General features: G+C 45.4%; 1 protein-coding gene across 2 annotated transcripts in view; it reads left to right on the forward strand.

Annotated features, from left to right (window-relative positions):
• Nucleotides 1-26,255, forward strand: part of LRP4 (LDL receptor related protein 4) — an 85,921-nt gene that overhangs the window by 44,247 nt on the left and 15,419 nt on the right. The window contains exons 3-21 of one of the 2 annotated variants that reach the window (XM_064145134.1): nucleotides 8,441-8,557; nucleotides 10,543-10,656; nucleotides 11,066-11,182; nucleotides 13,751-13,879; nucleotides 14,501-14,620; nucleotides 14,751-14,876; nucleotides 17,096-17,221; nucleotides 17,613-17,747; nucleotides 17,894-18,019; nucleotides 19,417-19,647; nucleotides 19,947-20,103; nucleotides 20,444-20,661; nucleotides 20,983-21,159; nucleotides 21,717-21,842; nucleotides 22,544-22,752; nucleotides 23,372-23,453; nucleotides 24,094-24,199; nucleotides 25,117-25,318; nucleotides 25,905-26,094. In XM_064145134.1, the coding sequence (XP_064001204.1) occupies nucleotides 8,441-8,557; nucleotides 10,543-10,656; nucleotides 11,066-11,182; nucleotides 13,751-13,879; nucleotides 14,501-14,620; nucleotides 14,751-14,876; nucleotides 17,096-17,221; nucleotides 17,613-17,747; nucleotides 17,894-18,019; nucleotides 19,417-19,647; nucleotides 19,947-20,103; nucleotides 20,444-20,661; nucleotides 20,983-21,159; nucleotides 21,717-21,842; nucleotides 22,544-22,752; nucleotides 23,372-23,453; nucleotides 24,094-24,199; nucleotides 25,117-25,318; nucleotides 25,905-26,094 (2,808 nt within the window). The remainder of the gene's footprint in view (nucleotides 1-8,440; nucleotides 8,558-10,542; nucleotides 10,657-11,065; nucleotides 11,183-13,750; nucleotides 13,880-14,500; nucleotides 14,621-14,750; nucleotides 14,877-17,095; nucleotides 17,222-17,612; nucleotides 17,748-17,893; nucleotides 18,020-19,416; nucleotides 19,648-19,946; nucleotides 20,104-20,443; nucleotides 20,662-20,982; nucleotides 21,160-21,716; nucleotides 21,843-22,543; nucleotides 22,753-23,371; nucleotides 23,454-24,093; nucleotides 24,200-25,116; nucleotides 25,319-25,904; nucleotides 26,095-26,255) is intronic. The other variant, XM_064145142.1, reaches the window with a different exon arrangement.

Raw genomic sequence — 26,255 nt, forward strand, 5'->3', positions numbered from 1 at the left:
AGATACTTGCTGATAAGGTCTGCTTTGTACTTCAACAAAGTCCCTCACCAAAGATTTTTAAGCTAAGCAGGTGTGGTAGGGCTGAGACAAAACATAAATTCTGAAATTTCAAATACTCTCAGAAAGTAGTCTGACAAATTTGTGGATGTAACATCCACAGATAAAGGTGAAAATGCCACCACTTGTTCAGGACTTCTTTGTATGAAAAATAGAGGCAGATTTTGTCTTCTGAGAGAAGATTTACTTGCATGCTGTGTCTCTTCTTATGGCATCTGCTCTTGCATCACGTTTCGTGCTGTGGCCTGGACGAAAGGAACCTTTTGGACTTACACAGTAAAGCTGTGTTATTAATAGATTAAGGAAATCTGTCTCTTACACATTTGAACAGAAGCTGCTCAAGTTAGGGAGTATGAGAGAACTATGATCAATCTGCTGATACTCTTGGGCACTGAAGGTTGGGAACTTAAGTAAAGGTGGATAGCCAGGTGAGGCAGACAGCATAGGAACTGAGTTTGACTTCTGCCACCTTTAATTTACAGTTTCTTACAAGGCAAAGGGAGGAATAAGACTGAAGCCAAAGGAGATTTGTAGGAAAACAGCATGTCTAAGGTGGGAATGTTTAAGCATCTTGTTCACACCACAACTTGTTCTGTAGGTTTCTGCAACTTAGGGAGAGAGGTAAGCTAGCATTTACAGAGGACAGTAGATGGGAGGGAAGATACAGAGCTGCCTTTACACACAGCAGAAAAGTGACTCAAGGGGAAGGGCTAGAATATAACTTATACTGTAGTAGAATAAATACAAAGAGGGCCACTTATTTAGCTGACAGACAGAAGTACCCTGAAAGCAATATAGTGGAGAGAAGAAAGCGAAAGTAGAAGTTAAGCAGTAGGGCTAAGGACTCTTCTATAGAAAAGTTAAGTGGATGGCTTCAGCACACACATGCAGAGTTGCAGTGCAGAGGCCCTACAAACACTGACTCTGTTGAGCCTGCTGAATCCTGCTCCTTATGAGTTCAGGTACATGGTAGCTGTTAGCTTGTAAGAACTAGATTGGTGCTACACTGTAGGTTCATGGTAGTTGTCAGTGCTGCTTCCTGTCTTGCTTAGTTATTATGATACTGAAACTCCTCGCTAGGGCAGATTGATAAACCCCTTTCTTCTGCTTGACATACATGACCCCTGTGAAGGTGTAGGGTCAGTTTTCCATTTGATCTATTTGCTGTCTGTGCCAAGCATAAAGAAGGCAGTAGGAGTGCAAGAGAAGGGGTGGGATGGGATATGAGCCCCTTGAAACAGCAACTCCAGTTTTAAATCAGTTTAAGCTTCTTACACATCAGCACTGATGCTTGCATGTGGTGCACAAGAAAGGTCAGTTCAGATTTTCCTGACTTCCTTGGCCATTTGTCTATGACATGCCTACAGTGTTCTGGTTGGAGTGAAATTTTGGACATCTCTGTTTTGAACTTCAATGTGTTTTGCATTTACTGACTAATACCAACTCCCAAGTTGGTGAATTTAATTGTAATACAAATACTGAGCTGTAGATTTGAGTTGTCCTTATGAAGTCATCCTCTAAGCCTCACATATATTAAAGACCTTGTTAAAAAACCCATGTGAGATTCCTCAAAAACCATGGGGCTAGTCTTAATGCTGAAGTAAGCTCCGTGGTTTGTTCTGACTCACAAACCTAAGGCTGTGTAACTTATGCTGACTTCTCTGAGATGTTAAAGCTGTTGAGATTGCTTTTCAGCAATTTCTGGAGGTACAGCTCTTAAGTTTTAAAGATAAAAATTATAATATTAGGTAGATGTTTCTGATCGTAAAAGTGAGCAGAAGTGATTGCAAGGAAACACATTTCCACTGATCTGCTGCAAGCTAGTTTTACAGAGTCACAGGATTTTGTTTTCTTTCTGTGGATGTCCTGACTTTATCAAGAAAGAAAGCTGGAACCATATTTGTTTTAAGGCCTACTTTTTCCTTCAGGGTATCAGCTCATATGTATACTGTAAGACAGTACTATGACAAGAAAGAGTTCCTGAGAGAGTTCTGTCTATATCCTTGGGAAGTGGACAGGAGAGTGGGAAGACATTGGACTGCTAGACTCCTAATAAAGCAAGAGAGAGAAACAATGGAGTGAGGGGAGAGGAGAAAATTACTTTATCAAGTTAAGATTCAGTGTCTGTGTCTATATATGCTTTGGTAGTTTACTAAATTCTACATTAATGAGAATTTCTAGCCTTAAGCAGGTCATCTGTCTCTTCATTTAAAGAATGAGAGATAGCTTGAAATGCACTGTGTTTAAAAATAAAAGTAAGATGCTTGGTAGTGAATGAGAGGATTTGCAGCTATGCAGGTTCCTAAAATGTGGTGTGATTGTGTTTTTCTGTTTGTTTGTATTTCTTTGTTTTTAATGTTCTGTTACAAACTACCAATAAAAAGTCCCACCTTTGGGGGTTAGTTGCACAAAGTATTTTTTTCAGCTGTTACCCTTTCCGTACCCCACAGACATTTTCCACTTGTATTGATGTCCTCAGAACGTCTGGTTCTTATAGGTGTTTTTTCATTATTTTTGGGAGAGCCCTGCTTCTACTTACCTGGCTGTGACAGGAACTGCTTTTCTTGCCCTGCTGTGATGGCAGCCAATTATTCTGTGACGTGTTTACTTCCTGCTCTGGATCATGTTTGCAAGACAGGCTGCTGTAGTAATAATAGTAATAAGTGACCTCCCAGCTGTCATGCCAGCTTCATAGGCTTTCTTTCGAGTCGGCTCTCTGGCTTGCTGACAGTATCTGGCTTGGAAGCCCTTGCTGCACATGCACAGAGTAGCTCAGCTGCCTTCCTGCCTTGTGCTAACAGAGACTACTTTGGATTGTCCTTAACGAAAGCCGCATGCAAGCAGAGGAATGGTTTTCATTCTGCCCTCCTGCATGTGCTTTGAAGTCCAGTGTGGTGTGAATGAATCTTACATCCTATGGCAAGGGTGAAAGGACAACTGAGTAAACTTGGCCTGAGAATTGATAAATAGTTCTGTTTCTCCTAAGATATTGCCTTATATCCCCTAGTAGAGCCTTCTTACACTGAATTTTAGATCTGTATCACACCTAATCTGCTTGTGTGTAGCTCCTTGGGGCTTGCTTAATTCCTGGCATTGTTGTACAATACTTTTTCATTTAAAGAGGCTGAAGAAGATTTACTCCTATTATCTTAAAGCTTACTGAAAGCACTCTGTTCCCATCTCCTTGGGAAATTAGGACAGTTCCTATGGAACTCCAACTCATTCTGAAGCCTCGGAGAAGGTCTCTTTTTTGTAGCCTTGCTTATCAGTTCCATGACAAAATTTTGTGAGGTGATATAAAGATAACAATCTCACAGATCTTTTGCTAAATTTAATGGAAACTTTAAAAGAATCTTCCCCCTGCCTTTCATTTAGTCACTAGTCTTGAGGTCAGATGCAAGAGCTCAGGTCAACTTTCACTTCTAAACGTCAAGTTTTACTAATTAGGAATGCTTAACGTGAGTTCACAAGTTTTTGAAAAGACATCAGTTCCATATCTGCAAGCATAGTTTGTTTTATTGGGCTTGGAGGAGGTGTGTTTCCTTTAAAAGGCATCAAAATTAATGCAGTGCCCCCTCAGGCAGAGCGCTTGTGATCAAAGGGCTGTGAAAGATTGGGTGCCAATACCCTTTACATTTATTTCCCTTTTTTTTTTTTTTTCCCTCTAGACCAGCAACATCTTTAAATACAGTTCAGCTGTGTGCTTAGAAACAGTGTGTGTTGTTCTTGAACTAGGTTTTCCAAAATGTAGTTAGTAAAACACAGTGTCTCCTATTTCTTCCTGAGACTGGACTAATGTTTCTGGACTTACTGCCCACTGTGCTACAGATCTCATCAAACAAATTTCTGTTAGTGTGCTCAGGCACATGCATCAGTGTGGTCACAGCTGGGTGTCAGGCTGCAGTTGTCTCTAATGTAAGTGGTATGACTTTTTTTAAGTTACCTTCTCATTCTTCACATGAACAAGAGTTTAAGTATTTCAAATTGCTGCTTTCCAGGCTCTGAACACCACTGGCTCACTGTCTTTGGGCACAAAGCAACCTGCTCAGCACAGGCACCAGGGATAAAATGTTCAAAGGACAGTGGAACGTGATTCAATCTACGTTTCACCTTATAAACTTCCCTTTTCCCCCTGCCCTCCCCCTTCCCCTTCTGCTCTGCCATAAAAGAGCGCCCTGTGTAATAGGAGTTGGGAGAGGGGGAGGAATAGCAGGCTTATGATAGACCTAGCTTTGCTGAAACCTTGGATGATGTCCAGTGTGACCATGCAGAGGGATGAGCTCAGGGAAGTGGTTGGAAGTTCAAAGGCCTTTTTGTGTTGCTCACTGTCAGTTGGCAGATGTGCTTTTTTGGGCTCTTGCTACCCAGCCCAGCTCTTCCCGTCAGCTCCCCTTCTTTGGGCTCGTTCCCCATCCTGTCTGTCTGCTCTGGAGGGATGGATTAGTCCTTGTCTGTCTGGACACTTGTCTGTCTTCAGCTGCATCCTAGGACTAGCTTTGCCCATCTCTTTTAGGGAAATAGTGTTTCTTTGCACAGATGTGGAGTGATCAAGCTAGAACTGAGCAGGGAAAGGAGGATGAGGCTTAACTGTGTTTGCTGTTGCATTACCTAATCCTGCTACAAGCAGTGATGGAAGCATGGTAGTGTGATCTGTGAGAGCTTTCTTCATCGGGGGAAGCAGTGCCTATGCAGGACTTGCAGCTTTCTTAAGAAGTAATAAATACCTTTCACTTTACAGGTTGGGCAGGTGGGGCTGAAGGGAGAGAACTGTCCCGTGGTCGTACAAGCATCAGTATCAAGCTGGGAAGAGATTATGGGGGTTCCATTTCTAGTCTTCCTGTTCAGAGAGGTCTTACTTCATCTCTAGCAGTGAAAGGAATTCCTACTGCCATGTACTCTTCTGCTGACCATGAAAGTGTGACGCTTAAAATGAATTATAGGAGCTAAAGCAATACAGTTAACTTGTGTAGCTGCTCCATGATGTCAGAACAAAATATAGTCGAGGTTGTTTGAATGTCCTAAGTGTAACTTCTTAACTTTTGAATTTCCTCTGAACTTCAGTTGTCCAAACACTTTGGATATATTTACAGCAGCACTAAACATTAACTCTGAGCTAGTGGTGAGCTTTCAACTTTAATTCCATAGGAATAGAAGTCATCAAAATATGAAGTAATTAATGACCAACAAAAGAGCTGGGTAATTACCCTAGAGCAGAGAGCTGCACAGTGGAACTGAAGTCTGATGTCTTCAGAAAAGAATAGAAGGAAACACAAGAATGTTTCTGTACAGGCAGTTTGCTTTTGAATGAGGAGAAGAGTTTGTGGATTGAGAGGTCAAAGCTGGTAAGGGGAGGTTAGAGAGAGAGTAAGAGACTGCCCCGTGTGAAAACTACTCCTGGGCTATCTTGCGTTTCCTTGTGAAGCCTGTGTTTCTGACCCTTGTTAGGGTCAGTTTACAAGTTTATGATCCCTGCCCGGATCCCATTGGCTCTATGAGACATCACCCTTCGTTCATTAGTGGGTTTTTTGTCTTAACTGGATTTGGTTTTTTCCTTCCTCCTTTAAAGGTGAACTCCTGTAGAAGTGGATTTCTCTCCCTCGGTGGTGCTGTCTGGGCTGGCACACGCTTGCTGTCTGCTGGGGTGGGAATTAAATCCTCCTTTGCGTTTCACCCTTTTCCCCCTGCTCCCCCTCCCCAGTGCTTGAAGCTCAATTTTTTATATTTAGGGGGAGTATGAAATTGGCTGAAGTGCTCCCGGTACGGGGGGAATTGCATTTTGTGTTGTGACCTCCTGAAGGGACGCAGCGGTTCAGCGGGATAATGGTGTCGGCTCTGAACCAGCGCTAATGGCCTAACCCTCTGGGAGCCTGAAGAATTCTCCCCTGGAGAGTCAGTATGCAAATGCCCTTCCAGGTGGCTCCTGTGCAGTCCTTTGGTGATTAGTCACGCTGGGACTGGGAGAGCAGGCAGAAAAGCATGTGCTGGGGGGATGGTCTTAGTCCTGAAACTGCAGCTGAGGCCAGAGGAGGTTTGCTCAGTGTGCAGTGTATTGAAGTGTGCCTGGGGAGAGAGGACTGTTCTTTGAGACTGGTCCTCTGAATCAGAAAATCTCTCTTGGTTTTGTTTGGAGGCAGTGTTTGGGAAGTGTTTTCCCTTCCTGCCTGCCCTAGGGGAAGAAGGGGAAGCTCCCTCTCTGTTTCAATGTAGTAGAACAGGGATGCTCAGAAAAAAATGCAGTGTAAGGAAATGGATCAGCCATTGGCAGACTGGAGCGCTGTCAAACCTGTTCCACAGGTTTGTATGCTTGCCTCTCTGGGGCCTAAAAGTGGCTGGACTTGACCTGGATCTGTGTCTGCATGGGGCATCTTGGACATGATGGGAAGAATCACAGAATGGTAGGGGTTGGAAGGGACCTCCGGAGATCATCAAGTCCAGCCCTGCTGACAAAGAAAGGTGTCCAGGTGGGTCTTGAAAGTCTCCTTTCCAGTCTCTCTGGGCAGCCTGTTCCAGTGCTCTGTCACCCTCACAGGAAAGAGGTTTTTCCTCGTGTTGATGTGAAACTTCCTGTTTGCAAGCTTTTTGGACCTTTTCTCAGGGGCCAGTGTCACATTCTGTAGTTGGTCACCTAGTGCAGGATTCATCATGGAGAGCAGTGATGTCTGCAGTGATGTCCTCTCAGATGCAGACATTCCTATGTCTATCATACTGCAGCCTGTAGAAACAGCCCGAGAAGATGATCAGAATTTGCAGTTAGGAAAAGAGATGGTAGAGCAAATTTGAATTAGTGTGGTGTTAGGGTAGGAGGCTTTTAGGACAGACCCATGATGAGAAATGTTAGAGGGCCTGTAGTAGAGAGCAGTGCATGATCCTGTATCATGCGATCTGCACTGCTTTCACAGGGCATTGGCAGCAGTGCTGGGCCAAGGGGAAATGGAGGGCACAGGAAGCTGCAAACGTGACTGTTTGTTCTCTATATTAAATTCTCCTCCCAGTGTGTGTAGCTGCTGTCTTCACCTTATCCTTATGCCTGCCTCCCTCCTCTCACACTTCCACCTCCAGGATAGTGTTGGCAGGGGAAGAAGTAGCAGCATAGCAGAAGAGGGCTGGCCTGCCTGGTGACAGACGGGCAGTGCTGTCGGCAAGCTGGGCTGGGATGAAAGGGTTTCAGACACTAACCTCCCCAGCCGTTGCCCCTTTGCATTGCTGACTGAATATTGTTCTTTGGAGAACCCACCTGTCACAGTCTTGTGCAGCCCCTTCCATACCACAGCTGGCAGCACTTAAAAGCATGAACCTCCTGGGGTTGAGTGTTCCTCTCATCTTTGGGGAAAGGATACGGCTGATGCTCCCCCTTGAATTCCAGCTTTGTAGCTCCAGGCCTCTTCAAACACTGTGGATTTTGGTTCCACTCCATTGCCAGCAGACTCCTGTGTAGGCAAGCCTCATCTCATGTCTTCTCCCCTTCCTCTGTCCCTTCTGAAAACTAGCAAGTTTTGGAACCTGTTGCCCATGTCTGAGATACATCAAATTATCCCCAGCAGTGGTTTCCTCTAAGCTTCTCCTTGCAGTTTTGTTAGCCAAAAATGCTGACCCTGTTCTGAACATGCACACCTCCACACCCTCCCTGCCACACTTGCACGTATGTTGCAAAATCTTGTTCTCAAAAACTTTGCTTCTAATAGTTCTCACTCTAAAGTACTTGCTATGTAATAAAACTAGGGTGGACTGCAGTGGGAAGCTTGCAGGGAATCACAGGGGTTGGAAGGGACTTGCAGAGATCAAATCCAACCCCCCCTGTCAAAGCAGGATAACCTAGGGCACGCCACACAGGAGCACATCCAGGTGGGTTTTGAAACTTTGCAGGGAAGGAGACTCCGCAGCCTCACTGAGCAGCCTGTGCTCTGTGCTCTGTCACCCATGGTCTAGCCTTGGGCACTGTGGTAAAGGGTTGGACTTGATGATCTGTGAGGTCTCTTCCAACCTTGGTGATACTGTGATACTGTGATACTGTGATACCCTCACCATAAAAAAAGTGTCTCCTCATGTTAAAGTAGAACCTCTTGTGTTCTAGCTTGTGCTCATTGTTCCTTGATGATGCAGTTTTGCTTTTTAAAAAGCGTGTGCAGTTAGGTAGGCTCAGGGGTGAAAGAGAGAAAAATGGAACTCGGTGGGTGGGGGAGTTGTGGTGGGTGCTGTGTTGTGGGAAGCTCAGTGCTCCTCCGGGGAAAAGAGAGACTGTCAAGCCACAGATCTACCCTGGTGTCCATCTGAGAAACAGCTCTTCAGGACTTGAAATTTTATGTCTTTTGTTTGTAAGAGGTGTAGCACTCTTTGTTTAGGAGGGAAGGCATTTTGCTTTCAAGGTGTTTCTTTGCTGTTGCAGTGCTGCCCACTTGCTCCCCTTTGGACTTCCACTGTGACAATGGGAAGTGTATTCGCCGGTCATGGGTCTGCGATGGAGACAACGACTGTGAGGATGATTCTGACGAACAGGACTGCCGTAAGTCACCCCTTTAAGGGTGGAGGGTGGGTAGGTGCAGTGGCTGCCTGCCATAACTGGAGGAAGTTGACCAGTTTTATTATGGGAATGTAAGAATTTATCCACTGAATCAGACCCTTGGCTCCTAATAAGCTGTATCCTGCCTCTGACAGAGGTGTGTACCTGATGTCTGTAAGCCCTGCCATCCTGGCACCTGGCTTGCTGTTCAGTTGTGTGTCCTGGGGGAGGGGATGCTGCTTCATCCAGATGGAGAACCGTTTATGCCCTGAAGCCTTGCTAGTTAACATCCCATGAAGCACTTCCCTGAGCCGAGCACTTCTTGTCCTGCCCTGTTCGTGGAAACACCTAACCTTTGCCAAATCCTACTGAACTGCCTGTCTGGCTGACTTCCTGTGGCCTCAGGTTCCACTGTCTGACTTTTCTGCTGGGCTGGGCTGTCCCCAGCATCTTCTCCCTCCGATTAAAGTTCCCTGAGGAGAGGAATGTTCTGTAGGGATGCTGCCTACAAGGAGACAGGTTGCCCTGGAAGCTGTCTGCAGCCGTGTGAGGCACCATCTTCCAAGGAGCTGCCGTGGCTGGCTGCTAGCTACGAGCTTGTGTTTCTACACATGGGAGGGAATTTTGCTTCAGTCTTTGGAGTTTGGCCCCTTCCTTTCCCATTTGTGTTGAGGACAAGAGTTAATTGTTGGCTTCCATTAGCAAAAGGTGCTCAGAGATACAAGTTTCTTTCTCCACAACAAATTGTCAGGTCTGTATGTGGTGGCACATCTCAGAGAGCCTTCTTTGAAACTGCAGTGGTTGCTAGGGCTGATGTCAGTCTACAGCTAGGAGCAGATCTGTTTTGCTGTCTGGATGAGATGGTTGCAGTTGCTTAATAACACTAGTCTACACACCTTGAATTCTAAAGAAGTTGTGTCTGTGGTGTTCTGGAGGTGCTGTGATGGAGGAGCCACATCTCAAGAAGTGCACAAATAAATCTCTTGGCTGTAGAGTATTCTATGCCACATCTGAGCACAGAAATTAATATTCACTGTTTGATCAGTATCCTCCTGATCTTTGCCTTCCTTTTTGGGCAAAGGACAAGATTCAGTGGTTTCACATCCTGTGTGATGCTTTGAGTCACAAAACTAGAATCAGTTTTCCAGTCTATTCAGAGATTTTTGTGGAAAAAAAAGATAGATAGATAGGTCCTGGTCTGTTTGATCTTCTGTTCTACAGAAAAAGTTGAAATGCCTTCATGTCTGAGACAACAGGGGAGAAGGGCATGATCAAAATATTTGGAGAGTAGTGAAAGGAAGAAGGCAAGGTTCTGTGAATAAGACATTCTCAGGGGACTGTTCAGACTAACATGTAACCATAGAATGGTTTCTGTTGGATTGAGGTCCTCGGGTGTGAATGTTGCAGTACCTTTCCTTTCCTCAGTGGTCTGCAGACAGGCTTCCTTAGAAAACTGGCAAAGAGGGTGGAATGAGGCTGCAAATAGCACTTCAGAAGATGAAGTTTAAATTTTCTCTTTCCCTTTTCAATGAACGTTTCCTTTCCTTTGAAGATGGCTTTGGCATTGTGAAAAGAAGGTGGAGCTATTATTTTTTTAGATAATGATAGGATCTAGTAATTCCTTTAAAAAGAGACCTGCACTACCTTTTTTCCTGTGCAGAGACCTCTTGAGCCTGGCTTGAGGCCTTGCTAGAATTACCAGCACAGGCTGGCTGGCTCCATCTCTCTGTTACAGGTACTTCCTCCAACTCACATTATGAAGCTTTAGAGACTGATCTGCTATTGACTTGTGGATGAAGTGGAAGAGAACACTCAAGAAATCTTACAGTAGTATTCCTGGTGTTTATAGGGGAAGGGAAATCAGCTCCATAATGTCGTGGTGTCGTTGGAGGACAAAGTTACTCAGCTTGTAACATGTCTGTATGTGGTGTTTTGCAAGGCAAATCTTCTTGCCTTGCCTTCACCTTACTTCTGTTGTGTCCTTGCAGCTCCACGGGAGTGTGAGGAAGATGAGTTCTCATGTCAGAATGGATACTGTATCCGAAGCCTGTGGCACTGTGATGGTGACAATGACTGTGGTGACAACAGTGATGAGCAGTGTGGTAAGTAATGTGGCACTGCCAGCCTGCACACACTGCAGCCTGTGTGATTATAGGATCCTCTCGGCAGGGCAAGGACACACAGCTGGCTTGTCTGGACTGGGCTTCTGTTCCCAGGGTTGGCTGATTGGGATTTCAGGCTGTGTGGTTTACCTGCCAGGCAAAAATTACCAGAGTCTCGTTGTTCCTTAACTTGCCATTGTGAGGTCCCTTGGACTCCTTTTGAGTTCAGCACACTTATATCATTCAACTGAACAGTGATGAGCTTGCTCAGGAGTTGCATGACACTGGGTGTGTAAGATGCCATGAGCAGTCATTTGTGGGTGCCCTCTGAGCTTCAGGAGCATGCTGAGGTTGTTTCCTGGGTACCCTGAGGAAAGCCAAGATTTGCTTTGTGTTGCTGTCTCTGCAGATATGAGGAAGTGCTCAGAGAAGGAGTTTCGTTGTAGTGATGGTAGCTGCATAGCTGAGCACTGGTTCTGTGATGGTGACACAGACTGCAAGGATGGCTCTGATGAAGAAAATTGCCGTAAGTTCTCTCCTTGCTTTGTAATCACAGGACATAGCCCTTTGGCCCTGCTTCTGTCTTGGAGTTTGGCATATTTTCTGCAGTAGTGATCAAACACAAGTTAGTCCTGCCTGTACTGGCAGCCATGCTGGCTTCTGCTGCCTGCCCAAGAGGGCAGAAGGCAATAGTAGTATATCCTGTGTTACCTCACGGACACCCTCTGTGCCCAGCTGCTTCTCATCTCCTTTCCATGGCTTTGTGACCTTGAACCAGAGCGGGAGGCTTACGTTTTACTGAATACAGCTCTCTTTAAAACTGTAGGATTTGCAGGGCAAGGAGGAAGGGGAGAAGGCTATTACCTTCTTTTTCCTATCATCTGATTTCTGTGTGAAATTTCAGAGAGCTCTGACCAGTTACAGCCTCCTCAGGGACTGCACATCTCCAGCTGGCATGGGCTGCCTGCCTGCCCAGCCCCTCTTCACTTGGATGCTTTGTGCACAACATTGTTCAAAAAGTGACTGATGGGTGAAGTGAGGGCATGAGAGCCCATAACAGTTGTTTTCTCCTCCACCTTCTCAGCCTTGTAGTAAATGGGGCAGGAGTACTAGCCCCCACATCCTCCCTCTTGTGTCTGTGGAAGTTGCAGCTGTCCCTTCCCCCACACTGCTCTCAAAGGCGTTTTGCAGAATTTGTTCTAGATAGCAGGAAACTTCAAAAGGCTCTGGGAGGGGGATCAGGGCTGCCAGCTCTTGAAGGGTAGGGGGAGTAGATGCATGGGGGAATGGTCTTTTATCTCTCCAGATAATGAGAGTTGGCAGTGAGCCAGAAGCTGCAAACATTTCTAAGCTAGGAAAGGTCTCTTAAGAGGAAGCCAGCCTCTCCTCCTCCTTTCCCTCTCTCCCTTTCTCACTGCCTTGCTTGGCACTTCCCTGCAGACCTGGAAGGATGGGCAATATTTCAGCCTTGCCTGTTCTGAGTGGAAGGGCACCCAGAGCTGATGCCCTTGCTTCTCTGAGCTGCAGTGCTTCTCCAGTCCTGACAGGCAGTTGGTCCATAAGGCATTTTAAGTAACTCACTTAGAAGCTTACTTTGGCTACCTACCATTCTCTTATTGTCCTCGTGTTTGTCATCTTTTCCTTATCTCAGTCCTGCTTGTCATTTATCTAGGACGAAGTGGGACCACACTGTTCTTTTTGTGGGATTTTTGGGTATGTTTGTGTGTGTTTCTCTTATGAGTGTATGTAATTGAACCACACTACATGAGAATTCCCATTTTCAGCTGAAGGAGGGCCAAACACTTCTTTCAGGCTCTTTTGGTGAGGTGTATGTTAACTCACTTTTTAGCATCCAGCCACTGGATATTCAATGAACAAAAGCAGTCTTGCAGCCTCTGCACGCTGCTTCAGGTTGGAGAAGCAGGCGTAGTTCACTTTCCAGACTGTCAGTCTTTCCTGTCCCTTTTGTTTAGTGGATTTATTTTTAGAGCTACTCAGCTGTGAGACTCGTATGCATAACACATGCTGTTCATGCTCTACACAGTAACAGAAGAGGTCAGATTCTGTTGAGTAGGACTCAAAATATTTTTCCCCTCTTCCCTCATAGTGAACTGTTGAACAGAGAACAGTGGACAAATCCTTGCCTCCAAAATTGTTGGGCTTTGCCCAGGGTCATCTGCCTGGCAGTGGTCCTTACTGATAAGGCAGGGTTTTTTTTGGCAATAGCTTGAGAGAAAAGTGAGGGTGGAAAATCCTCAAAAGTCAGGTGCAGACCTGGGCATCTTGATGCTTGTTTCCTTTGATCTTCAAGTGCTTATCTTTGTAAAAATGTGGAAGGCATCTTTATGTACTTTAACCTTGCATTCTGATATGCCTTGTGATGGATGGTGACACTCATAGATCCCTTTCATTACTTTCCTGTCAACCCTTTATCCTTCATAGCTGTTTCTTTCTCTAGACCTTAATGTGTCTTGAAAAGTTAATGTTTATAGACTAATATCCTATGCAGACTTCTTTTTATTTTTAGCCAATAGAGGGGATTTAATAAATGTCTATAAATACCTGAGGGCTAGGTGTCAGGAGCAGGAGGACAGGCTCTTCTCACTTGCTCCCTGTGATAGTACAAGGAGCAATGGATGTAAACTGCATCACAGGAGGGTTCCTTCTCACCCTTCTTTGCTGTAGGAGTCACAGAGCAGTGGAACGGGCGCCTCAGAGAGGCTGTGGAGTCTCCTTCTCTGGAGACTTTCAAGGCCCATCTGGATGCATTCCTCTGTGACCTGAGATAGATTGTATGGTCCTGCTCTGGCAGGGGAGTTGGACTCAATGATGTCTTTGGGTTCCTTCCAGCCCCTGACATCCTGTGATTCTGTGATAGTCTGCACAGGTGTCTTTATACATAGGCTTAACCTGCTCCTATGTTCAAATTCCTCCTAGAAATGCAAGTCACAGAGAGATAATGCAGCAATAGCTTGTAATCTCCCAACACCTTTCCACTGAATACTTGCTAGCTTGTTAACAGACTGAGATGGTTGCATCTGAACTGGATTGTGTGCTGTCACCTGAGGCATTTTCCCTTTTGATTTCCTTTTAGCATCGGATGTTCCAGCTGCCACTTGCAGCTTGGAGGAGTTCCAGTGTGCATATGGACGCTGCATCTTGGACATCTACCACTGTGATGGTGATGATGACTGTGGAGACTGGTCTGATGAATCTGACTGCTGTAAGTTAGTGCAGGTTGATATCACAGAACGGCAGGGGTTGGAAATGACCTCTGGAGATCAAGTCCAACCACTCTGCCAAAGCAGGTCACAGAGGAAGGCATCCAGATGGGTCTCAAAAGACTCCAGAGAAGGACACTGCAGCCTCCAGTGGTCCTTCTCCTTCACAGGAAAGAAATCTCTCCTCATGCTGAGGCAGAATACCCACCCTTGAAATATTTGTAAACACTGATCAGATCTCTTCTCAGTCTTCTCTTCTCCAGGCTAAACTGCCCCAAGTCTCCTAGCCTTTTCTTGTATACTGTACTAAGCATCTGAATTCCAAACCTAAATGGATTTTGCATTGGCTGGAGAGAATTTGCAGTGTAGGCTGTAATTATTTACATGTAAACTGGCTCTTTTATTATTTAATTTTTGTTTTTAAATTGTGAAAGTGAAAATGGTGATGGGAACTGTGTAGTCAGCACACATCTGTATAGAGAAATTTAAGCAGTTTCCAGGAGGAGTCCATTCAAGACCAAGGTCCACAGTGGTGGCACAGTAAAAGCAGTACCAGGCTTTGGGGATGTAACAATGGTCTGTGTCCTGAGTTGGCTCTTCATGTGTTTTCACTTTGTCTGCAGCATCTCACCAGCCTTGTCGCTCTGGAGAGTTCATGTGTAACAGTGGCTTGTGCATTAATGCTGGCTGGAGGTGTGATGGAGACTTCGACTGTGATGACCAGTCAGATGAGAGGAACTGCAGTGAGTGACGGGAACTAATGCATTCAGTTTCTGAGGATGCAAAACAGTGTTTGGGACTGTTAACTTTTGAATTTTTATGTTTTTTCCCTCATCCTTCTTGCTTACTTAATGTTCTTTTTTTGTCACTCAGCTACATCTATGTGCACAGCTGACCAGTTCCGCTGTAAATCAGGGCGCTGTGTGCGTCTGTCCTGGCGCTGTGATGGGGAGGATGACTGCTCTGACAACAGTGATGAGGAGAACTGCGAGAACACAGGTTTGTCCTGCAGCCTTGCTGCTTGTAACTAATGTTTCCACCCTGGAGGTAACAGGTAGTGAAGTCTCTGTTGGATTGCTCCATTGATTTCAGCCTAGAGTTTCTGTCCTTGTCAGAGTGGGATCCAAAGGACTTCTTACACGCATGCGGACAGGTGCAGGTCTTTGCACTTTAAGCAATGGAGCTTTCTGGTCCGATAACAGATACTCCTGTATCTTCCCATCCTGTCCCTACACAATCAGTTACCACAGAGCTCTTGAGACAGCTCTGTTCAGACTTGGAAACATGGTGTGCTATCTGTGTCGAATAGATTATTCCCAGATAGTCCTGCATAGCTTTCATGGTGCCTTATAGAATTGCAAAGCAATTCTAACAGGCAGTGGAATCCAACAGGGTATTTAGTGGAAGTAGAGAATGAAGTCTTTTGGAGGTTGAGGATGCCAGCTTCCTCCTTAGATACTTGCTCAGGAGTCTCTTTCTAGTAATTATATTGCATATAGCCATTTTTTTATGTAACAATGGTTATGGAGGAGTGTTTTCAACAGACCCTAGTTTTATGGTGGGATTAAAGGAATGTCAAGAGTCTTCTCTTTTCCTTAAGTTCAGGAATTCATTTCAGTACATGGAGCATAGCTGTGTGTATTGACCCTTCTGAATCAGTGTATTTTAAACTGTGAGTTTGAGTGACAAAAAGAACTTGTGAAACTGTAACCCTTTTTGGAGCCTGTTGAGGAGAGAAGAGTGGGCGTTCTACATGGACAGCTTAGCTCAGAGGCCCTGGAGAGGCACACTTCGTGGCTATTTGACCGTAGCTGCTATAAACTGGTCAGCTATCATGAGCACCAGTGTGCAGGAGATAGCAGCGGTCCTGGAAAATGCAATTGTACTTAAAGACAAGCTGGTAACTCTCTTTCCTCATCCTGGTAACAAAGGTATGTAGAGGTATTGAAAGACCAGTTGCCATGCAGAAGCCTTATCAAACTTCTAGAGCCACTGAAATTCAGCCTCTCCACCCCAAACCAAAGCCAAGATGGTTGAATTCAAGTAATGTTACTGTAAAGTTAGTTGTGCAGTTCTGCGTTAGGTCTAGTGACCTGGTGATTGCAGATAGAAATTAACAGAGGGCTTCTAAACAGAATATGTGCCTGCCCCTCTGAGTAGAATGGTGTGCTGCACATCTGTGGCAAGAGTTAAAATCTTATGTCAGCTCTTGCATTTGGAATAGAATTACATTTGTATTGGCAGTGGAGAGAAGATTCCTAAAATACTAGGAGATCAGCTGATGTAAAGGTTTTTACGTTCAACATGACAAATGCAGTCTGAGTTTCAGAATCATCCATATAAAACATTCCTGTGCTCTGAGAAGTGAATCTGCACGTTGGTTTTGTGTTCCCAGCTGGAGTGTCTGTTAGTTCTTATTTGTATGTGCTGTAGTCTTACAACTGCTCTTCTCCATGTTGCTTTCAGGCAGCCTGCCAATCTAATTGTTCCTTTGCCAATAGGTGTATTGTCCTGTTGTCTTCCTAGGATTATCAGAGGTTGATGATTTGGAAAGCACTGACCAAGTCAGCTTTAAGAGGTACAAAAAATAAGAGGCAACGGGGCAGTGCTGAAGAGGATCAGATTGGCAAAGTCCCTATAAACAGTATTACTTTACTTACAGGAATTCTGTAGAGTCTCCCTGCCAACAGCAGAAGTTGAAGTGTGTAGCTCATGTGTGAAATCCTCTTGCCTGAGCTCAGATTTCAAGGACTCATGTAAAATCTCATTCCAAGTCTGTCACAGTGCAGTTAGGGCTAGACAAGATGCGCATTGCTTTGCAGGTTTGAGATCTGTAGCCACGCTGGGGTGACATATCAGATGATTCAAGTGAGGAACTGACTCCTCTCTGGCACATGCTGAGCAGGGTTGTGGAATCCGGAACCAAAGGATGACAGGACCTTCCAGTCATTCTGAGAGAAACTAAATAGCTGAAGGTCCTAATAAAGCAACATTGAACTCAGTCTGGAGGAGAGCTTGCAGCTCTCCAAGTCAGCATAAAGATCTGTAGAGCAGAAAGGGAGTGCAAGATGATGTGAATTTGAGGAAAGAGGAAGCCATGGATTTGTGCTCATGTAAATTTTGGAGCAAGTCTTAGAAAATGCTCTGTGTCCTTCACCATGACTGTTGTTTCATCACTAAGCTGTAGTGTGCTTTACTTTCCCCTCCCTTTATTGCAGGGACCCCTCAGTGTGCTCCAGACCAGTTCCTGTGTGGGAATGGACGTTGTATTGGCCAGAGGAAGCTGTGCAATGGAGCAAACGATTGTGGAGATGGCAGTGATGAGGGGCCACATCAAAACTGCCGTAAGACCTCTGAGTTCAGTTGTAAACATAAATGGAGGCACTGTAGTGTGTAATGTGCTGTTGAAGGGTATATGTGAGAAAGAAGGCTGGGCTGTGATACTGAGATCTGAAGACCCAGGGAAAATGCCTTGATGATTTTTGCCAGTTACGTACTGCATACGAGTAATGGTGGGAAGATGATCATCTCATGTAGCAAAGTTTGTCTGCAGAGATAGTGAATCCTAAAAGCATATTATCTTGAGCTTCCTTCTGCCTTTGGAGGGGAGAGTTCTGACTGCAAAGGGGCAGCTTCCAGCACAGCCTGTATCCTCCCCCTCTTGCTGAGCAGCTGAGGACACAAACAGCTGCCTAGTGGTTTCAGCTCAGTTATCTTCACGTGCTCCTTTTGCAGGTCCACGAACAGGGGAGGAGAACTGCAATGTCAACAATGGTGGCTGTGCTCAGAAGTGCCAGATGGTACGAGGGATGGTGCAGTGCACCTGCCACACAGGTTACAGGCTCCTGGAAGATGGGCGATCATGCCAAGGTGGGTTTTTTGAGCAATAGCCTACTCCCTGCTGCTTGATGTGCTTCGAGTTAGTGGCTATGATAGGGTGCAAATCAGAGCAAGTGAGGTTGCCTGGCTTGTTGATGATCTGTCTAACAGTAATTTTCTCCCTTTGTGACATGCAGATGTGAACGAATGTGCTGAGGAAGGTTACTGCAGCCAAGGCTGTACTAACAGTGAAGGAGGCTTCCAGTGCTGGTGTGAGCAGGGCTATGAGCTGCGGCCTGACAAGCGTAGCTGCAAAGCCCTAGGTAAAGAAGAGTTCAGCTTTACTCTGGGGTGGTAGCATTTGATGAGTTCTTATGATTTGGTCTCTAATGCTTCATTGTCAGCATTATGTTGCTCACAAATTCATCATGTGAAGAAAACAAATATACCTGGATCTGTATTAGATATACCCAGGTCAATGTCTGTGAAAGTTTTGTGTCATTTTGACACAGATACTTCACTATTCCCTTTTCCTGCCACACAGGACAACCCTTGCCTTCTATTCCTGGTCCTTAGTCATTCCTGCTGACCCAGACCTTGCATCAAAAACAACCTCCTGTCCCTGTCCAGGAAGTGTCTTAACCTTTCCAGTCAGTATCACACCTTCTTATGGTTTGACCTTTGATTGCTGGTCACCAGTCCTGAATACTGTTAGTGGCTGCTGTATCAACATGTTTTGTTTTTTAATGACATGTATACACTTGTTTAGCTCTATTTATTTGCCCTCCCAATATAGAAGCTGAGAAATTACATGTTATAAATACAAAGGTGTGAAGGGCAAGTGTCAGGAGGATGGAGCCAGACTCTGTGATGTCCAGTGATAGGACAAGAGGCAGTGGGTACAAGCTGGAGCATAGGAGGTTCCATGTGAACATGAAGGAAAACTTTTCCACTGTGAGGATGACAAAACACTGGAATGAGCTGCCCAGAGAAGTTGTGGACTCTCCTTCTCTGGTGACATTCAAAACTATCCTGGACATGTTTCTGTGTGACCTGCTGTAGGTGATCCTGCTCTGGTAGGGAAGTTGGGCTTGGGTGGTCTTTTGAGGTCCTTTCCAACCTCTACTGTTCTGTGATTCTGTGTGTAATTAGAAATTCCATTTAAGGAATTAAGATTTCAGTAGGAATTCCCCTGAGGAACTCCATGAAGGATGTTGATATTGGGTTTGGGTTTGTGTTTTTTACCTTTGTCATGGAAGTACCTGCTGGTGGTTCTTTTTGGTTTTCTCTCTGCAGTGGAAATACCTCCTGAGTTTATGACTGTCTGAGGCAGATTTTAACTGTCTTGTGTGTGGTTAGAAGATGTGGTAGAGCATGTGTGTTTGTATGGCTAGGAGAAAGATAGAGGAAGAGGAAACCATAGTCCAGCTGCCAAGTGTCTGCCTCATGGTATTGTTTCAGAGGTTGAGGTGAGGCAGGCTTAGGTGGGACCTAGAATGATTGCTTCTTGCCAAGTGAATGTTTGCCAGAAGGTTTTAAACTGTTTGAGTTAGCTCTCTGTATTGAAGACATGAAAACAGCTCTCTGAAGTGTTTTGCAATTGGGAGCTGATTTCTTGCTGCCAATTCTCAAAAACTGTGCTCTGAGACTTGGTGCAGAGTTGGTAGGTCAGTACCACTCTATCCAAGTACTCTAATGCTGTCTTCTCATGCATTCTCAGGACCAGAGCCAGTGCTGCTCTTTGCCAATCGAATTGATATCCGACAAGTGTTGCCTCATCGCTCAGAGTATACACTGCTCCTGAACAACCTGGAAAATGCCATTGCCCTTGACTTCCACCACAGCAAAGAGCTGGTGTTTTGGTCTGATGTCACTCTTGATCGCATCATGAGGGCCAATCTGAACGGTAGTAACGTGGAAGAGGTGGTTTCCACAGGGCTGGAGAGCCCAGGTGCGTCACCACAGAACAATGCAAAAATCTGGGGACTGACTGTGGTCTGAGAATAGGGGTGGGTGAGTGAGAGAAGTTGGGGTACCCAGAACTCAAAATGGAGCACATTTTCCTGAGCAAGAGGATGGGTTGGATGGAATGGATGTGAGATCAGTGTCCCCCTGGAGTTAATCTTGGTTGATGGGGGAAAAGACTGGACTGAATTCAGCCTCCTCTGATACTGAGAGGAAGATAGAACTTTTTGCAGGACAGACCCTGTCCCTGGTTTCATACTGTATTTAATTCTCCCCTGGAGACAGGTGGGCTTGCTGTTGACTGGATCCATGACAAATTATACTGGACAGACTCTGGGACATCTCGGATTGAAGTAGCAAACTTGGATGGCACTCACAGGAAGGTGCTTTTGTGGCAGAACCTGGAGAAGCCTCGAGCAATTGCCCTACATCCTATGGAGGGGTGAGTGAAAACATGACTCCAGTGAGCCCTCCGTGCAAGTGCTTCCAGGTGGACTTTGAAACCCCCATCCTTGGTAACAAATGGTGTCTCTGGGCTTAAGCCTTCATTTGGTACTGCCAGTTTGGGAAACCTGGCAGTGCTGGGGGCCTCTATAGTCTTGATCCTGTGCTGGGCCTTTCACATTTCACCAGGCTGGAAGTGCTGGGTGTTGCATTATTGATTGTCACATCTTCCTCGGCTGTGACCCAGTCTCATACTGTTTTTCCCGGACAGGGAATGGTGTTGGGTGCAGTACGTGGGATGTGAGTTTTCTAGCCGTGTTTCTCCCTGTCCTCTCCAGCACTATCTACTGGACTGACTGGGGCAACACTCCCCGCATTGAGTGTTCCAGCATGGATGGCTCCAACCGGCGCATCATTGCAGACACACATCTCTTCTGGCCCAATGGGCTGACCATTGACTATGCAGGACATCGAATGTACTGGGTGGATGCCAAGCATCATGTCATTGAGAGGGCTGATCTTGATGGGCAGAACAGGAAGGCTGTTATTAGCCAAGGTGAGTAACAGGGCTGCGCACGGGGACTGCTCTCTGCTGTACACAGGGTAGCACAGTACCACTCTTTTGGTTTAAAGCCACTGGCTTGTGCTTCTGTGCTTGTCTCCTGTTCTTCCCCTGTGGGGTGAGTTCTGCCAGCACTGAAGGATGGGCTTTGCCACCCAATCTTTGGTATACAAGAGAGAGGAATTGTCTGTCATATTTGAGCAGATTTGCTTTGGCAAAGCCAAAGGGGCAGTGAAAAGAGCTTTCCCTTCTCTCCTTGCTAGCATTATGTCCTGATGGATGTGATTATATTTCTGTGTTGGATGTCTATTACAGGCCTGCCACACCCATTTGCTATCACTGTGTTTGAGGACAGTTTATACTGGACAGACTGGCACACCAAGAGCATCAACAGTGCCAACAAATTCACAGGCAAAAACCAGGAGATCATCCGTAACAAACTCCACTTCCCCATGGACATCCACACGCTGCATCCTCAGCGTCAACCAGCAGGTAACTGCAGAGAGGGTAGAGCCCCATTTGAGCCGCTAGAAGACCTGCTGCTACCCAGCACGCTGTAAAGCAGGGTAACGACAAGCCTGAAACCCGTGTATGGACACATCCACCACCTTTATCCGGAGCTGTTGGAAAACTTGCTTCATCTGACAGATGAGCAGAGGTCCCTCAGCGCCGGTGACGTGGTGTTAGGTGTTACCACAGCTCCCTCTGCTGGCACCGGGGAGTGGAGGCTTTTCATTAAGGAGTAACCTGTGCCTTGTTTGTACAAGAGCTGCCTTGGAAGGAGGGGAAACATCATAAATGGGCACTAGTGATGACTGACTTCTCCCTCATTCCTCACTATATGCCATAATGTGCTCTAGGAATGGGTTCAGTTAAAAGCTGTATTTTGAAATAGAATTTGTGCTTCAGTTTGTTTCCTTTATTCTAAATTAACTTCTAGGTAGGCAAATTATCTTAACTATGCAGCTCTTGACACCTTGACTGATGTTTTTCCTCTTTGTCTTACTCTTCACTTTATGCGTGGTTGTTTTTTTCTTTGGCTACTTGAGCAGGGAGAAACCGTTGTGGGGCCAACAATGGGGGCTGCACTCACCTCTGCCTGCCCAGCAGCAAGGATTATACCTGCGCCTGCCCCACAGGCTTCCGCAAGACCAGCAGTCATGCCTGTGCCCAGAGTAAGTGAGGTGGGACCACAGCCTGCATGCTCACATGTTCAGTGGGTGGCAAGGGGTTGGCAATGGGAGGAAGCAGCAGCAGTTGCTTCCAAGGAGATATAATTGGGTAGACTGAATTAGTAGTATTGAGGGCCCTGCCAGAGGACGTTTCACCTTTTCAATGTATTCTGTGGTTCTGCATTCCCATTGCCCTCGCTAGGCTTGATGAGTGAGGATACAAAGAAGCTCCAACCTTGGGTCCCTATTTCAGGATGGTTATGGATGCTGTGATACAGTCACAGCTGATTGTTTCCTTATAGCTCCTATGGGAGTTTTGTCAATGATGAACAAAAATTCAATCTTCTTGATTGCCACAGTTTCTCTTGGTTTTCACCCATGTGGGAGAATTAGGCTAGATGTCTCCTAGACTCTCAAGAACTATAATTAAGTAACTCTTTGATTTGGAGGGAGATCTATGCCATTGTCTGGAAAATATGGTTGGCTTTGTTCCCTCAGCCTAAGTTACCCCCAAGAGACAGCTTTCTACTACTCTCTTCCCCCTTGTCCACCCCACAACCACCCAGTGATATTCTGCTACTAGTAAAATCCTGGGCCGTGATCTGCCAGTGGTTAAGGTTGGATATAGCAGGGAATTGTCTGTGTCTATCACTCTGTTGTTGAACTTAGAGAAATTAAAAGAAGACCTTTCGACCTTTGATCAGGTCTTGACAAGTTCCTGCTTTTTGCCCGAAGGATGGACATCCGTCGGATCAGCTTTGACACAGATGACCTGTCAGATGATGTCATCCCCCTTGCTGACGTTCGCAGCGCGGTGGCTCTAGACTGGGACTCAAAGGATGACTATGTCTACTGGACAGATGTTAGCACTGACTCAATTAGCCGAGCAAAATGGGATGGATCAAGCCAGGAGGTACAGTGTTAACTGCATGTGGAGGCCATCTAGCCAGCAGGCTCCATGAGCATCAGATTTGAAGTCACTGGGGTACAGGGACTTTCCAAGGAGCTGCAGGTTGTGCTGGATTTGTTCATGAGCTTACCTAGTTCTGGCTGGGTAGAGCCCTGAGATCACTGAATGTGTACATAGACAAGTTTGGTGTACATTCCGGCTCGTATGGAAAACTTTGAACTGGGACACAAAGAATGGTGATTTGTAAGGTGTGGGAAGTGCCTTTGTTGTAGCACTAATTTCTGAAGGGGAGAAGTGTTAAATCCTCCTGTGCCACATTTGGAGCAAGAGCCATGCTCCTTGGGAATGCTTTTTGCACAAGTCCTTAGGTTAATATTGCTATAAATGGGGGGACAGAGTTCAGAGTTTGGAGTTGTAGTTTGAATAGACATAAAAAGTAGATGTTTTTCCAAATATAAGACATACTAAGTTCTAGATCCTTAATACTCTCTTCTATAGCATTGCTCGGTTTAGGCTCTTGCCTTTGGAAGTTAACACTGTTTGTGAATGAATAGTGCACCAGGCAAGTGCTTTCTAAGGCCTAATCTCACTAAGGATGTTTTTTCTTTTTACTCCCATTTAGGTTGTTGTGGACACTAGCTTGGAAAGTCCAGCAGGACTGGCAATTGACTGGGTCACCAGCAAGCTGTACTGGACTGATGCAGGTACTGGGATCCTCTGCTTTACCTAGACTTCTGTCTTCCTTAATAATCATGAAAAATAGAAAGCAACTGGGTAGTTTGGTCTCTCTTGTTCCAAATTTTCTGTTTCTGTCTAGCAAAAACTGGAGTTTGATCTTGTGTGCCAAGTGGTAGTTGAGCTGGATTCCTTAGTTTAATTCTCTTTGCAGTATCACCACTACTAAATCTGTAGAAAGGTTTGTAGTAGAAAGTAAGCACCCACTGCTGGCTCACTGCAGAGCTTGTGATTATATGTTTATGTATGTAACAGAATCCTGGAATGCAGCAGGTAGTATTTGGGAGATGTTCCCTACTGGAGAGTCATAGTTTGTAAGGAAGATGGTTCTTTTTTAGGTGTTCTGTTGTGATTGCATGCAGCCTTGGGGGCTTAGAAAAGAGCTGGTTTACGTTCATACAGGAGTCCCCCCACTGGTGACAGCCACAGAGGTGACTTGAGAAATCTAATGGAAGGTGACACTTTGGAGCCACATTTCTTACTGATCTTCCAACTATGAACAGAAATAGCTGTTGAGGAGTGCATTGTTGTGTGGATATTTTTTGCCTTAGCTCTTGCAATTTCACATGTCTTTGGGTTCTCTCTCATTCTCTCCCTATTCTTTTATAGGAACAGATCGGATAGAAGTCTCCAACACAGATGGGACCATGAGAACTGTTCTAATCTGGGAGAACTTAGACAGACCTAGAGATATTGTGGTGGACCCTGTTGGAGGGTGAGAGATTCTTTTTATATTTTTTTTCTGGGGTTACGTGGCAATTCTTGCTTGTCTAAAGGTGTTCAGGTTTTTTGGCTTTGTACAGTTGTCCTCTTTCTACATCCTGCCAAAGACTGAAATTAGAGACCTGAGTTTGAATGCTAATAGAACAAGATAAGCAGGAGTAATTGCTTGTTGTGCCATAGAGCTTGTTGGAGCATGCTGGTGATTTTTTTTATCCTGAGGACTAAGTAACTAAATGTGTGGTACAAAAATTATTGAAAATGAGGCAATCTAGATCTTTTCTATTTCTTCATTTTGGATTTATGTTGAATTTGTGTTCAAGCTCTCTGCTGAACCAGAGTTCAGTCAGAAGGATTTCCTCAGGAAAATAACTGCTGATCTCAAGCAAGCTGTAATATTAGTGACTTCTTAGCTTCAAAGCACTGTGTCAGAGTATTGAGGGATCAGCTGTGCTGTGAAGAGCAAACCTGAGCAGAGTGATATAAAGAAATGTTTTCACCAACAAATTTTGCTTTTAAGTAAGATTGTTGAGCTAGGGATAATGTAGATAGGGAGAAGACTTAGAAGTGTTGAAGGTCTTCAAACGAGTGTGCTGTGCTTCCTTTGAGTGGGTTCCTGGAAGAACAATGCAGTAGTAGAAGAGCCAATGGCAGAAACTTAACTATTGTCTTGAACCTTAAACTATTGTCTTGAACTGCTGTGAAATTAGGTCAGCCCATGGACAGTAGAAACCATATGAATTTGAGTGATCTTACGAGAACCCAAGGCTGGACATGAATACAGTGTTAGTCTAATGCTATTTTCTGTTAGGGCCTGAAGGTACCAAGCACACTTGTTTCTCTGTGACACTGCCTGGCCTTGGCATCAGTGAAGGAGTGCAGATATTCACTTCTTTCTTGGCTTGTGTTCAGGTTCATGTACTGGACTGACTGGGGAGCCAACCCAAAAATTGAGCGTGCTGGTATGGATGCTTCAAGCCGCCTGGTGATCATTTCCTCCAACCTGACATGGCCTAATGGTTTGGCCATTGACTATGAGTCACAACGTTTGTACTGGGCAGATGCAGGCATGAAGACCATTGAGTATGCTGGTCTGGATGGGAGCAACAGGAAGGTAAGGAAGCCATATTTAGGAGGAAGTCTAGAAGCTTGAGGTTTCGGTATGTTTATGTGGCAAGAATTTGGTTTCGCATCATTAACCCAATCTGATCATAATCCCAGTCTAAACAGCCATGAAGAGACTTAACAGGGGGAAGATGGGACAAGAAGAGGATTATTTTGTTCTAAAACAGCAGCAGCAGGTTTGGGATATTTTGCTGCAGATAAGAGTTCGAGCAGGCTACAGGCTGGTAGAAAGCAGTGTAGGATCTGTGGCAACAAAGCTTTCCCTAGGGCTTGCCTGTTCTAATGTAAATGGTGATCTGTCCGAGAGCACAGGGTGCTGGTGGCCCCTGCCTCTCCAACTGAAAGTGAAATCTCCGCCTCAACACATGCTGAGCTGCACTCATTGAGAGGGAAGAGCTCCCTTTAAGTTGCAAACTGTGTGTGAGGGAATCTCCTTTTGGTGGCTAATGTTGCCAGTCACTGTCCTTTTACTGTGACTGTACATTATGATGTTGATAGGGGGTAAGGGAAGCCTCTTTTGCTTAGTGACTTCTTAGTAATATTTTTTTGTGGGGGTTGGGGATTAATCTGACTAGGTGCTGATTGGGAGCAATCTCCCTCACCCCTTTGGACTTACACTTTATGGTGAGAGAATCTACTGGACAGATTGGCAGGCCAAAAGCATCCAGAGCGCAGATAGAAGGACTGGACAGGCCCGGGAAATGCTGCAGGACAATCTGGAGAATCTGATGGATATTCATGTTTTCCACCGGCACAGGCCACCAGGTACACAGTTCATCCCAAGCCGTGCTGAGCAGAGAGCTTATGGAGGCTCTGGTGTGTGGCACAGCTCTCCTTCAGGGGTGGATTCCCACTTCTATTCCTCCCTTCTCTGGGTGGAATATGGGAGCATGAGAATGACTCTCAGCTTGGTATTTAAGGCATTC

The sequence above is a fragment of the Pogoniulus pusillus genome, chromosome 1 (genome assembly GCF_015220805.1).
Source record: "Pogoniulus pusillus isolate bPogPus1 chromosome 1, bPogPus1.pri, whole genome shotgun sequence".
Taxonomy (NCBI): domain Eukaryota; kingdom Metazoa; phylum Chordata; class Aves; order Piciformes; family Lybiidae; genus Pogoniulus; species Pogoniulus pusillus.